Source organism: Perna viridis, chromosome 1 (assembly GCF_037379345.1).
Source record: "Perna viridis isolate PV_CMFRI_1.1 ecotype Kerala chromosome 1, ASM3737934v1, whole genome shotgun sequence".
Lineage (NCBI taxonomy): Eukaryota > Metazoa > Mollusca > Bivalvia > Mytilida > Mytilidae > Perna > Perna viridis.
Window position 1 is genome coordinate 36,400,091 of NC_142445.1, and position 13,928 is coordinate 36,414,018.

General features: G+C 31.5%; 1 protein-coding gene across 2 annotated transcripts in view; it reads left to right on the forward strand.

The window, feature by feature from the left end:
- The window catches only part of LOC148628574 (tetratricopeptide repeat protein 39B-like), a 28,792-nt gene extending 15,843 nt beyond the window's left edge, over nucleotides 1-12,949 (forward strand). For both annotated transcript variants that reach the window (XM_088590481.1, XM_088590477.1), the window contains 9 exons: nucleotides 1,771-1,838; nucleotides 2,237-2,296; nucleotides 3,221-3,312; nucleotides 3,642-3,800; nucleotides 4,970-5,087; nucleotides 5,523-5,634; nucleotides 5,883-6,000; nucleotides 6,526-6,642; nucleotides 6,924-12,949. In XM_088590481.1, coding sequence (XP_088446607.1) covers nucleotides 1,771-1,838; nucleotides 2,237-2,296; nucleotides 3,221-3,312; nucleotides 3,642-3,800; nucleotides 4,970-5,087; nucleotides 5,523-5,634; nucleotides 5,883-6,000; nucleotides 6,526-6,642; nucleotides 6,924-7,113 — 1,034 coding nt within the window. In that variant the 3' untranslated portion in view covers nucleotides 7,114-12,949. The remainder of the gene's footprint in view (nucleotides 1-1,770; nucleotides 1,839-2,236; nucleotides 2,297-3,220; nucleotides 3,313-3,641; nucleotides 3,801-4,969; nucleotides 5,088-5,522; nucleotides 5,635-5,882; nucleotides 6,001-6,525; nucleotides 6,643-6,923) is intronic.
- The last annotated feature ends 979 nt before the right edge of the window (nucleotides 12,950-13,928 follow it).

A 13,928-nucleotide genomic window follows, 5' to 3' on the forward strand; every position in this document is an offset into this window, starting at 1 on the left:
ATATTATCCTTTTGTCAATTGTCTAGTAAGTTGAAAGCAGTTCATCAGGTACCTGTAAATGGATAAATTTTATGTGGTCACTATTTTAGAGGATTTTGTCAAGTGAACTATTTTTTGGATATTGACTTTCAATTTTTCAAATTGATTAGCTTTTCAAAGTTTTAGAAATCAATTTTGCTTGTACCTTTTTTTTTTATCTGTGTACCGTGAAAATTAGTGCATTCCAAAATTGATGCATTTACAATTATTGTCATTTAATCAGAAAACTAACTTCTTTACCTGAAGTTAATTATCTTATGTTATCACTATTTTGATCTTGCTACATGATAATTTTCAATCTCACGCCAGTCGAGTGAGAATGAAAATTATTGCTAGTTTCTATGTCCTGGTGTGACATACAAGCAACAGTGTAGGAATATTTGACGACCCAAATAACCATCTGTTTGTTTACTGCGTATGAAATAATGGCTAATTTGTGGCAATATTTTTTAGTCTGCAATGAAAAATGATTAATATACAGTGACCCAATTAGAATGAATAAATCCCAAAATTATTTAACAAATTTTAAACGCGATGGTCATAGTTAACCGATTTTTAAAAAAAAATGTGTATCACAGCTGCACAACATATGTGACGTCATGTAGCACGTCGCTGAAAAATAGTCACGAAAGAAAATTATGCAGTGCTTTTAAAACTTGCATATTAAGGTCAAGAAAACTGAAAATAAAAGAAAACTAATACCTTACAATTCAGCAAAACAGCGATAAACAGATAATTAAATATTTTTTCAACTCGCGGGAGTTTCTCATGCTCATCTCGTCTCGCGACAAAGCCGCTGGATGAGATGAGCATGAGAAACTCCTTCTCTTTGAAAAAATATTAATAATCTAATATTATTATTCATTGAAGTTATATATTTATGATTTAATATGCTAAATACTTGAGCCCCGTGCAGGTCCGGGTGTCAAAAGAATAGGCCTGCAGCAGCGCTAAGCTTGTCGTAAAAAGCGACTAAATAGTACTCAGAACGGTAGCCATGGGCTAGGGCGCTTTGCCCACAGACCATCTGGGTTGTATGCCCCAGGTGGTGGAATGGGGTACCGCTGGGGTGTTACATGCTGGGGTTGTCAGGCTATAATATGGAAAACCTGACCGCAAACCATAGTGGTGCACGGTGTTGGGAAAGATTCCTCGCATTCCTCACACATTAAAGAACCCTGCTGTGGTATTCAATAGGAGTAGGAACCTTTGCTCTCCGTCACAGGAGGCTAAATTGTCCAATCTTACCTATCCCTCCGTTTTTCTAGTGGCAATCAAAATTTTTCGACCCTTTATCCTTGTGTCCCATCCCTTTTTTTTTTCATTTCATCATTTCATGTTCATTTTATCATCCATTTCATGTTCATCGTCTGGATATAGCTGAAATATTGCTGCTTAGACGTTAAACACCAACAATCAATCAATCAATCAATCAATCTAAATACTTGAAATAAAAACATTAAATTATGTGCTTAGTCATGTGTAGTTATGAAGAAAGTAGGGGATGTTTTATTTTTTTGGAGATCAGCTCTTTTTAATAAGAAGAACTTTCATCAAACCACAAATTCAAATTCTCAAAGAAAATTATTATTGCTTTTAAGACATCTTGCCAAGCCGTGAAAACTTGCCATCAAATAAAAGTACCTTCACAGTATGTTGTTGATAAGAAATTATTATTTATACATGAAAACTCATTTCATAAATGAAGAATAGCTTTATTATTTCTTTAAGGTTTAGCAGATGGTGACATAAACCTAGCAGAGGATCTCTTGGACCCTTGTCTTAAACTTTACCCAAAGGTTGGTTTTACTGTAATAGGCAACAGATTGCTTTTGATTTTTTTTATCAGTCATTTTATGGCACATTGGTGGCTATAACATTATTTGCTTAAAAATGCATTGCATTGCTTAATCTTAACTTGAGATACTTTTTTGGTTCATAGTTGATTACCCAAGTTGTTTATTGTAATAAATTTGAGTTAGCACACAAACGAATACTTCCTTGATTTCTCACTTTAGAATGGAAAATATCATTGAATAGACATGAAAAAAATTTATGTACATAAATTTAATCACTTAATTTTGTAACAGATTTTTGTCAAATTTAGAAATGATTTAAATGAAAGTGTTGTTAATTACCAGTGAAGAGTCATCTGCATTAATCGAAGCATGCTAATAAGCCTATTTATGTTTCCCAGGGAGCATTGTTTTTATTCTTTGCGGGTAGGATTGAAGAAATTAAAGGCAACATTGATGATGTAAGTTAATGATAAGGAAGTGCTTGTTACGTGTAATTTTTTGTAAGAATCAGGCAAAATAGAAAAAATCAGAAACATGCATGTCAAAACACCTTCTATCTGACAATGAAATTTCACTCAGTGATGCTTACATTCTTTGAAAAGACCATTATTTGAACTCTGCATTACTGTATTGAAATTTTTCAATAGAATGTTAGAAAAATGAGGTTTTTGACAGTTATCTGCCCCTGAAATGTTCATTTTTTTTTTCAGTTCACCAAAATGATATGGAAGATCTTGTCTTTTTTTCCTTTATTCTGAGGGTATAAATAGTAAAATAAAACTTTCAAAATGGTGGTTTTTTTTTCATACCATGTTTCACCCACTGCCTGATTCTTACAGAGACTGACAGGCACGTGACAATATATATGGTACACTTCAGACTAGCTTGGTGTTAGATACTCTTCCCTAATATTTTTGCTTTTTTTTTCAGTATTGAAATGTATCATTGTAGTCACAAGTATCTATTGGAAGAAGATATATAGAATTCAATATTTTAAAGTTTTGAAAAGTGGTGATTTATTGAAGATTAATTTTAAGAATCCATAGAGTGCATTTTAGCCTATTTTTTGGTTTTACATGTAGTTGTATATTTAAGTACAGTGAAACCTGTCTAAACCAAACCATTTTTTGGACTGAGAGACTTGTTCTGTAAAGGCAGGTGTTTATATACACAGGTTCAAAAAGTATTGGAGCTAATATGAAGGGACTTAAGAAATTGTTTGTTTTACACAAGTTACCAGTTTATTAAGAGTGGTTTGTACAGGTTTCGCAGTGCAAATTGTAGATAAAAGAGAATATGCAATCTTTTTTTAGTATGTTTTTATGGTTTTAACATCTGATTAACATGAGATTTATTTTAGAAACCTTTTCTTTATACTTCAGGCTATTTACAGATTTGAAGAATCAATTGATTCTCAACAAGAATGGCGCCAATTTCACCATCTTTGTTTTTGGGAGTTAATGTGGTGTCACTGGTATGTTAGTACTGATATATATGTAGGGTTTTTATGGATTCTTTTTTTTATGATTATCCATTTAAATACTATTTTGGAATTATTAGGCTTTATATATTGAAAATGGGGACAAGCCTGTTATGTTTTGTGGTGTAACTTAGAATACAAACTAGACATGCCTTAAGTTCTGTAAAGTTCACTTATGTAGTATGTAGAAATCCCCATGAGATACAATAAATGGTATGAAACGAAAGTGTAGTCTGTCAAATAGTTTAATGACCGTGAACCTGGGTTCAAAATATAATTGTTCTAGCAAATAATTGACTTTTCATTTAAATGTTTTTTTTCAGTTTCAAAGGAGATTGGTTAATGGCTATGAAGTATGCTGAAAGGCTTTGTAAAGAAAGTAGATGGAGTAAAGCAACATACACATATCAAAAGGCTTCTTTCTTACTTATGTGTGATGACCACACTGAGGATACTGAAGCCCATCTAAGTTATCTATTTAAGTATGTAAATGCTAAAAATGGGCATCTTTAATACATTTCTTGTAGCATAGATGTGACCCGGGGCTATGTATTTCTTTCATTTACATAGAAACTTGGTTAATGTCTTTAATTGATCTGAAATCTTGTTGTTTAATATATAGAGAGCAGTGATTTACTGAATTGTAATTTCACTTCACAGACTTTCTCCTACCAAAACGTCACAACGCAATATCGATCTGCTGTTTACTAAATTAAAAATTTATGTTGAAAATAGCAACCATTAATGGAGAAAATGTCATGAATAAAAAAAATATAATTACTCCTGCCAAGAACGCATTAAGATTTCTTTGGCACCCATGATCATATTTTGGTTATTCACTGTTTCCAATTAATTATCCTATAACTATTTAATTCAAATTTATAGAAGTTATGGTGTTAGTGGACTTAAAAATATTGCTTATGCAGTTTGTCCTTGATCATTACTTATTGAGGGGTTCATATTAATAGTGGTTGGAGGTCCAAGACTCTCAATTTCTGACTTAGGATCTTTGAAATTTCATTAAGATAGATCCTCAACCTTTAATACATTACATTAAATCTCTAATGAGGACTTTTTGTTTAAATCAGATGGACTTTTGATTTGAAGTCTACAAAGGTCTTGGACCTTCCATCCTCAAAAGCAAATTTGAAGTCCTGTTATTTCCTGATAAGTTGCACTGGATGCAGGTCTTACAAAAAATTATCTTATTGTCATTTGGTAAAATCCTGCACTGCCATGTGGTTTGCATGATTTAGTCCTTCTATGTTCTTATGGGAACCAGGTTTTAAAGGGTTAAAAATCCCAAAGTTCTATTCTAAAAATTTGATTAAAGCCGATTGTTCCTAAAATCTTGGTGGACACTTTAAAACAGTTGTGTTGGATTTCATCAATCATTCAGTAATGTAGCCTGTAAGTTATCTCTCCTATAATAAATGATTAATTACATACATGTTTACTTTGAAATGTCTTTGATAATGCTATCTATTCAAACTTTTGTTAGTTCCAAAATAAATATAATCTTTGATCAATGCTTTCCTTGACTTCCTTGAAGCTTATTAGCATTTGACTGGGTTGTAGAATTGATTAAATTCAGTATAATGATTAGTGATTTTCTCCATTTGTATATTCATGCTTCCTATTGCTCTTATAGAGAAGTTCCGAGATTGAAGCAAAGAATAGCAGGAAAATCTTTACCTATTGAAAAATTTGCTGTATTTAAAGCAAAAAGAGTGACAGAACAAAAATGTCAGCTAGTGCTTCCAGCATTGGTGAGTTCTTTTAAGAATAAATTGTGATCAAAGATACTGTTATATCTGAAGCTTTTTGATGTAGAGTTTTACACATTTCTATATTTAGCTAGTAAGTTGCAAAAGTAAACTTCAAAAGTAAATTATTGACATTTGCATACTACTTTTAATTCAGTATTTTATGTGATCCATTTCTTTCCAGTTCAAAAATTTATGTTCCATTATTGGTTTATACCCAAAGCTTAATTTCAGATGACATACCAGACAAACCAGAAGTAGAATTAGGGAAAGTTATTTCGTATCAGATAATTGTAAAAAAGCCAGTTGTAATGTTGGACTTATACACCACAGTAGACATTGATGTAATGTTCTTGACCAGAGATTCATATTTAAAACTTTACAAAAAGTAATTGAAGTAATGATAGATTAATGTTATTTTTTTTTTGTGTTTTGTAGGAGCTAATTTATGTGTGGAATGGGTTTTCAATCCTTGGTAAGAAGGGTGAACTTCTGGATCCTGTGTTAGAAAAAGTAGAGAAGACTGTCAATGAGATTGTCCAATCAAAAGGTTAGCATTTTAAGAATTATAAACAATACTGTAAATGATTTGATAGATTTTTCTTTGTTCTTTGGGCTTGATAAAGTAAATTTCTGTCTTAATGTGTCCATAGTAAAATTCATTTGATTTTTTGTCTCTGGTATGTTTTCAGTCTACCTGTGTTATTGTAATTATTCCTACTGTGCTTCTTGTTCAGTTCATTCACTGACTCATCTTTTATGATTTTTTTCTGAACGCCATCATTTACATGTTTTTAGATGAACGACTGTATTTTGCTGATGACTATTGCTTGGCATTGCTTCTAAAAGGTGTCTGTCTGAAACACAAAGGAAGCTATTTCCAAGCTGAGCAGTGTTTTGCAGAAATATTGTCGTAGTAAGTTAAAGTTAATTTAATATTAAGCTTTGCCTATGATGTACTTGAATAGTTTCCTGATGAAGCATTGCCATATTATGGGTGATGTCTCAAACGACAATGGTTAAAAAGCTGCCTAAGTTTATCCTGGATAAATTAAACACCTGTCTGAATAAAAAATCTTCATGTCCTTTCATTGCAGTTTCAAGTCATATTTTACTGCTTTATACTAAATACCTACTTAAGGAGGTAGACTTAGGGTAAGGTGCATAGTTCTTGAAATCAGTGATATATTTGTATCGCATTCAATTTCAACAAAGCCTCTCAAGCTTTCATTTGAAACAAAATGAAATCAGTCCAAGTTACTTCAATGCTTACATGAGATTGATGTAAAATGCTGAATACAAACTTTCCATTTATTTGTAAGAGTTGTGTCCCTTACCCTAGGTCCATCTCCTTAAAGCAAACAAAGTCTTTAGTCAATAGTCAGTGAGGTTCAGTTTCAACATGTTTCACTGTATCATTAAAGTTGCATCCTTTTTCTAGTGAGAAGAAAATAAAACAAGACACATTCCTAGTACCCTATGCCACAGTTGAGTTAGCCATGCTGTTTATGTTAGAAGAGAGAGTAGATGATGTTAAAGCATTCTTAGATAAAGCCAAGTAAGACATTTTCGTATTTAAAAAATAACTTTATTTAGTTTATCTATTTTCAGCATATGGTCTCTCTATGACCCAGCTCATGGCTTTGGGTTATGTCATTGGTCCATATATGTCTTTCAAAATAGCATACATTTTGTAGCATAAGTTTTATCATAGGAAACAATTGGAAGTAGTTCAAATCAAATCTGATATTTACATTAAGAACCAGTTTATTTACCATTTAATCTTAAACTTGCTTGACTATTACTACATTATGTCTAATTCAAATATTTTTCATTCAGGAAAAACTACAAAGGATATTTGCTAGAATCCAGGCTTCATTTTAGAATCCATGCCATACGTCTACAAATGAACTCCATGCAGAGTAGTGGAAGCTCAAATAATTCTAGCCAAATTTTGGACTCTCCCACTGAAGAAATGTCATCATCTTGTATTGAGCACACAGATTCTGTGGAATCTACCAATCTATGATAACTTATGATAACACTTAGCTTTAATTTATTGTCAAACACTACCTGTGTTCAAATTTCTGTGATATTTAATGTGTAATGATTTGTTGACAGTTTTTGCTCACTCCTATTGGATGTAATGATATTTCATAATTTATTTTTACACGATTTATTGTTAATTATTAGCTTATTTGAATTCTAAAATTGCTCGTTAAGTTGATTCATTTTTATTTATTTTTGTTGATTGTTTTGAGTATTTATTTATGAACTAGTTGTTACGAAGTTGCAGACAGGAATGTTTGAATTATCACATGTTTTAAAAAGGTTGACCTAGGGTAAGGAACATTACTCTTGAAATCAGTGATATGTTTGTATTATATTCAATTTCATCTAAGCCTATCAAGCTTTCATTTGAAACAGAATGAAATCAGTCTTAGGTACTTTGATGCTTACGTAAGGTTGATGTAAAATGCTGAATACAAACGTTTCAATGATTTGTAGGAGTTGTGTCACATATCCTAGGTCTACTGAGACTGAAAGGAGAGCATGTTATATTTGTGATATTTTCTTAGAAGCCTTTTGAGACTGGTATCATTCTTTAAAGCAGCATTTTACAGAATTTACCTCTAAATTGAAAATATTAGAAAGTGACAACAAATGTTTAGATTGAAGTATTTTCATACAGAAGCAATTCTGACACTCAGTGATGGTAAATTTTCAGACTAGATGCAATCCACTCAATGATGGTAAACCATTTGCTGTATAGCTTCTATTTGCTCTTCAAACTTAAATTTATTTAAAACATTTCTTACCTCTTAATCTGCCTTCAAAACTTTTTTTTGTCTTTTTGTTTTTTTGTTTTTTGGGTTTTTTTTTTTAAAGTGGATTCTTGTATATAGGATATGTGGCAGTAAGTTATAAGATCCTTTTTGCCAAAAAGTCAGCGATTGGGATTTGAAGTGACCAAGTATCATTTATTTTGATAAAGTTAAAAATGTGTTATTTATAATACACGAATGTTAGATCATCATTCATTAAGTTTCTTTACATGTATATCTTTATAAAATCCTGATCACTGAAAAATATGGAAAAAGTTTGAAGAGATGTTCTTTTTCTTTATTCATTTATGTAAGAATTAGCACATTTTTCAATTCTCTTTGTAAAAGTACTTTTCATCCATTTGTATATTTTTTTTAGCAAATTCCAGAATTCCATTATGACATGAAAAGCATACCAGTACTTAGAATTATTTTGTCAATTATAAATGTTTATGTATTGTAATTCCAAGTGAGAATATAGCCCTAGCCATGGTGAAATTTCAAAATTTCAAATCAATTAGCTGTCTGTTTTTAATTCATATTCATTAGATGATTTTTCCACACACAAATGAACTCAGGCAATTATTTTTAAGTCTTGCCTAAATGGTATTTAAGTTAATTGCTGCACTGGTATTAAGCTTGCACTGATAATGAAAAAATATTACATTAATAAGTGTGTTGTTATTTTTGTAAGACCCCAAAAATTTTGGGTTGTAAAATAGTATCATGCTGTCTTTGTTGTCTTGTCTGGACAATTATTTTGATATATGTCAATAGATCTTTATGATATTTACCACAAAGTGTCTTACCACAAAAGGATCACTAGGATTGATTTTGGATGTTCTGACAGAAAGAGGGGCATAAAAATGGTACTAAACTAGCATTTTCCTGGTGAGCAGATAATAACTTGAGTGAAATACAGACTCTTTAAAATTGTACCAAAGTAGCCATACACCCCCTCCTCAAAGGAAAATTGGGATGGATTTTGGGGGTTGTGCTTAAAGAGGAATAAGGCTGCCCAAATGGGGCCACTGGGATTCTGGTCAAATTCTTTTCTTGTGCATATATATTGAATAGCATTCAAAACTAAAAGCTTTATCAACCTTGAATGGTGAGTTCAGGGTTCAACCTCTGCAGTCATATCAAGCAGCACCCTGCTAAGCATTTAATTGTTGTTATTGTGATTATTTGCATAATAGACTAGTAAGTGTTTACAAAAGTAACACTTCTTAAGACTTTTAAGTTAATTTGTGTTCATGTCATAAATAAAATTGTCATTCTTTTTTGTTGTAGCATGTGAAATTTATACTAGAAGGGATATTTGATTTTAGTGTGTAAAATTTATTTTTTTCAGTCACAGGTCTGACTTTGTATTTTTTCTTTAAAAAATATATTGAAAGTAGTATAATAGGGACGTACTGATTATCACAAAATGACTGTGTGATCTGTTGAATATAGCATAATATAGAGTAGTAACTTAATAATTATTTCATGAGAAAGTAATGTATATTTAAGAGACAAACTTCTGTTATGATAAACTTTTCATTCAGCCACAAAAAAATGACTTTTTTCATATTCCTGATGTTGACTTCGTTTTTTTAAATTTTGAGCAAAGGGAAGTAACCTTCTGACTGGACAGACTGGTTTACTGTCTGATTGGAGCAATGGACAGCAGTAGACTTCAAATTCGAATTTTTTACTTATTGTAGCTGTGGTTACTTTTGAATAATTAATTTCAAACCATTTAGCTACTTACCCAAGTGTAAATAGTTAAAGTTTCAAAGTAAAACTTTTACTGTTCTTCCTTTCCCCCAATGTGACTGCCAACCAGGTTGTCAGGTGAAAGTGGGATATGTCCCTTTGAAAAAGCTGCTAAAATGGCTTGCATTCTGTAAATAGCAAAACAACTATTGCTGTGTTATAAAGTTACGACAATGTCATTGTTTATACCCATTGGTTTCCTAACTTGGATCTCTCTGTTCGATACAACACTAGGAAGGTTGGCTTATTTTGGCCCTATTTCTTAGGAATAAGAGGAAATCCATTTGTCTCCTTCCACTTAAGAAAGTTAGGATGGATTTTTAGTTATTGCCCTTATCATTTAGGAAAAAAACAGGTATTTTCTTGAGTGTAAGTTCATTTTGTACATAAATGGATTATGATGACATTGTACCACTATGCACACATTTGGAAGGTAGGGACTGATTTTTGGAGTTAAGACTCTAACTGTCATGGATTCAAAAAATAGCCATAGACAAAATTTTTCTAATACTTAGTACCAATTGCTTATTTCTTTACTGTTTTCAATGGGTTTTGATTGAAAGTCATGATTTTCTTTTGGTTCTTTATTCTGCTGAATCTTACCATGTATTTATACTTAATTTTTGTCCCAGTTTTCAAATGGGTTCGAAGGGTCCAATTAATATTTGATTGATTTTTTTAAAACAAATTTTTAAACTATTTTGGATTGTTTGATATTCTGATCGTAGTGTCCTTACTTGCCCAATTGCCTAAGATTAAACCTCTGTAGTCATATCAAGCTGTGCCCTATGGAACATTTTCCAAATAAAATTGTTAAAAACTTAACTAGTGCCAATATCAATCAGATGTTGGTATTTGAACTGAAATATACATCTTATTCCTTTTCCTTGTTCTTTATCGACACTAATGTCATTTATAAAGGGTTGGTTTTCAGCCAAAGTTGTGTATTTTTTGTTAAATAAAGAAACCAACATTATTTTTTGACAGCAATGCAGTAAAATATAGAAATCAATTTCAGAATGCATTAGTTATTGTATTGACATTATCAAGGAAATGTTTGTTACTGTATACATGTAATGTTGGTTTCCTTCACTAATAGAAAAATGGTGTTATAATTTGAATAGGCTACCAATAATACATGTAATCATTAATTATAGTCCTGAGGACAAGAGTCTCATTATTATTCAGATATTCTTTAAAAAGTCATGGGAGTTTTCTTGAAGGATTTCAAGCATAATATATTCACTACTTATGATCAAGATTTTCAGATGTATTTTTTACCTTTTTACATTTTACCTTTGTATTGTACTTGCTATAACTCTAATAGTGATTTTCTGCCTGTTTGTCTCTCTTATATTGTCAACTCAAAAGAATAAGGCTTAGGATATTGAAATATTTGTTATTTATTTGATGTCCGTGCAATTATTGCATGTCAACTCGAAAGAATAAGGCTGAGGATATTGAAATATTTGTTGTTTATTTGATGTCAGTGCAGTTATTACATGTCAACTAGAAAGAACAAGGCATAAGATATTGAAATGTTTGTTGTTTATTTGATGTCAATGCCATTCTCCGGATATTTAAGTGCTATTCTCTGTAAGATTCGGGCATTGAGTGAATCATTATGAAAAAAAATCTTTCCATGATACCTTAGTCAAATTGTTATCTGAAATGTAGAAATTTTCTTGTTTCTTATTTTCTTGTTTTTTCTTGTGTCAATAAATCAAGGTATGAATTATATAAAATGCATAGTGATTTCATCATCAAAGGGAGATAACTCACTTTTCCCTTATTTTTCTATTGTTACATTGAACTTGCTTTTCTGCATCTTCTAACTCTTATAAGACAAACAAACTGTCAATTTGTATACAATAGACCACAAACTATGTGGTCTCATTGTCAAATTTGCATGCTTTTTCTGAGCATGTTTCATGATTTTTCAATTTTGCCTGATTCTTAGATACCAGTAACATTAATACCAAAGTAAAGTGATTTATTCACTGTGACTTATTTTTTGTGTTTTCTTTTTTACTGGTGAAATAAGCAAGAATGAATAATGCACAAGAATAAGTTAGTTTACAGTATTACCAATATCCATTTTAAGCTAAAATTAGACCTCCATTGAGTCACTGCACATAGGGTCTAACAACTCTTCATTCTACTTTCTGTTCGGATGACTTTTTTCCTCAGGTTTCTCCATTTGAAAAATACTTTCAGAATCATGAAAGATGGTATCTGATTGGTTGATCAGAAAGGTCATGAGAACAGAAAGTAGAATGGAGTGTTGTTAGATCCAACATGCAGTGACTGAATGGAACAATGGGATAGATCAAATTTTCATTAGATTGTGTTAAAAGCAAATAGATGTAGTTATTGTGTCATGAATATACTTTTTATTCCCATGCAAAGAAAACTGTTAAGGTCAAAGGATTTTATATTAGTAGTATATAGTTAATCAAATCATCTAGCCTGCAGGGATATTTATGCATTTATTATGTTGTTTTTTTTTCAGATTCATAAATTCATCATTTGTTGGTTTTGTCTGCCATCGTAATTGAAGGAGACCAAAGTATCTTTTAGAGCATCTCATTTCAATTGTTTTTATCTTTACTGTTTCTAACTACTCTAATATTGTTCAATTTCATCATGTCTACTCATTCCTTGTTAGATCTTCAACTCAGTAGAAAAAATCAGGGGTGTAGCCAGGATTTTAGATTATGGGAGGTGCATAGTTAAAATTTTGCCGAGGGGAGCGAGGCTAAAAAATTTTTGAGGTTAAATTTTTTAGATATTCTTCTAGAGTGGGTGCAGTGTAGAATATCTTTTGTGGTAAAATCAATGAGTAATTCAAGTTTCAACCTAAAACCGCCTAAATCTACCCCCGACAACCCATGCTTTGCTAATTTTAAGGGGGTGCATGCCAGCCACGCTCCCGCCTGAATCCGCGCCTGAAGATACAATGTAAAAGGAGGCATTATTTCATTAAAGATTTACTTTCTGTATGAGTTCAATTGTAAAGATAACATTTTAGCACATATAGAACCCATTATTATGCACACACCTAATGGTATTTTTTTAGTTTTGTTGTAAAACATAAACTAAGACTTTAGGGGACCATTTTTACCTTACATTTACTGAACATTTTATGCTATTTTCACACAAGGACACCTGGATCTATAGGTGACAAAAATTTGATTTAAGGTACATCTTGTTTTCATTGTCTATACTTTTAGAGAACTATACTGTTTGTAGCTAAATAAAAAATACTTTTTAATGGAAGACTTGTTTTATTTATTAGCTTGTCAGAACAATTCTTTAAATTCAGAGAGTGTTCAATTATGATTCATTTATAGTAAACTTATTATAAGGAATATGAAAACTTAATTACAGGCAAGTCAAAGTAGCAAGTCTCCTTGAGAGAGTATTTGAGAGACGAAGACCAGACATGGAAAACAGACACACACAACAAAAGTAAATGGGCAATGCGAACTCCTCTAAAAACTGGGAGCATGGACCAGGTACATTTGTAAGGTTAGCATCCTCTGCTTTTCTAGGAATACCTGACGAGTGGCTCATAAAAAGTCAAGTCCGGAGGAGATGAAAGAGGAAAGGAAAACTATAACACCTTGAACAAATCAGTTTTTATGGAGCAGATGGATATACAGCTTTCCTTTGTCCGGTATTTTTTTTTATGCAAGCAATGAGTGCAAACAAGCTAATCTACATCTGATGCAAAACTTTCAAAAATACTTCATTAAAAGGAGAAATTACTCTTAAAAGAAAAAAGGTATAAACATGATGATTTCTATACATGTACTCTACCAATTTTTTTGTTATGTACAAAGGGTGTCACAATGTAATAACTATTACATATATCCACCAGTATTCCCTCCTTTTTCTCATTGCCAACATATTTCACAATTGTCTTAATTAAACTTGGATACAGTAATTGTGCCGATCTGCCATGACAATTTCATCACAATGTGGAAGAAAAAAAGACAAATTTTATCATGCATCACATAAATTAATCTATTTCTGAATTGAAGATCACTAGATAGACTTGCTACAAGTCCCTCTTTACTATTTATATAGGACTCAGAAAATCTATGCAATTAACCTCTGATTACACCACTACTAATTTCCATCTCTCTCCTGTAATAATTTGCTATCAGAGGGATACATGCAATCAATAAACTTTTTCATATATTCTTTAATATAAAGAGAGGGACTTGTAGCAAGTCAAATCCCTAAAGGTAAG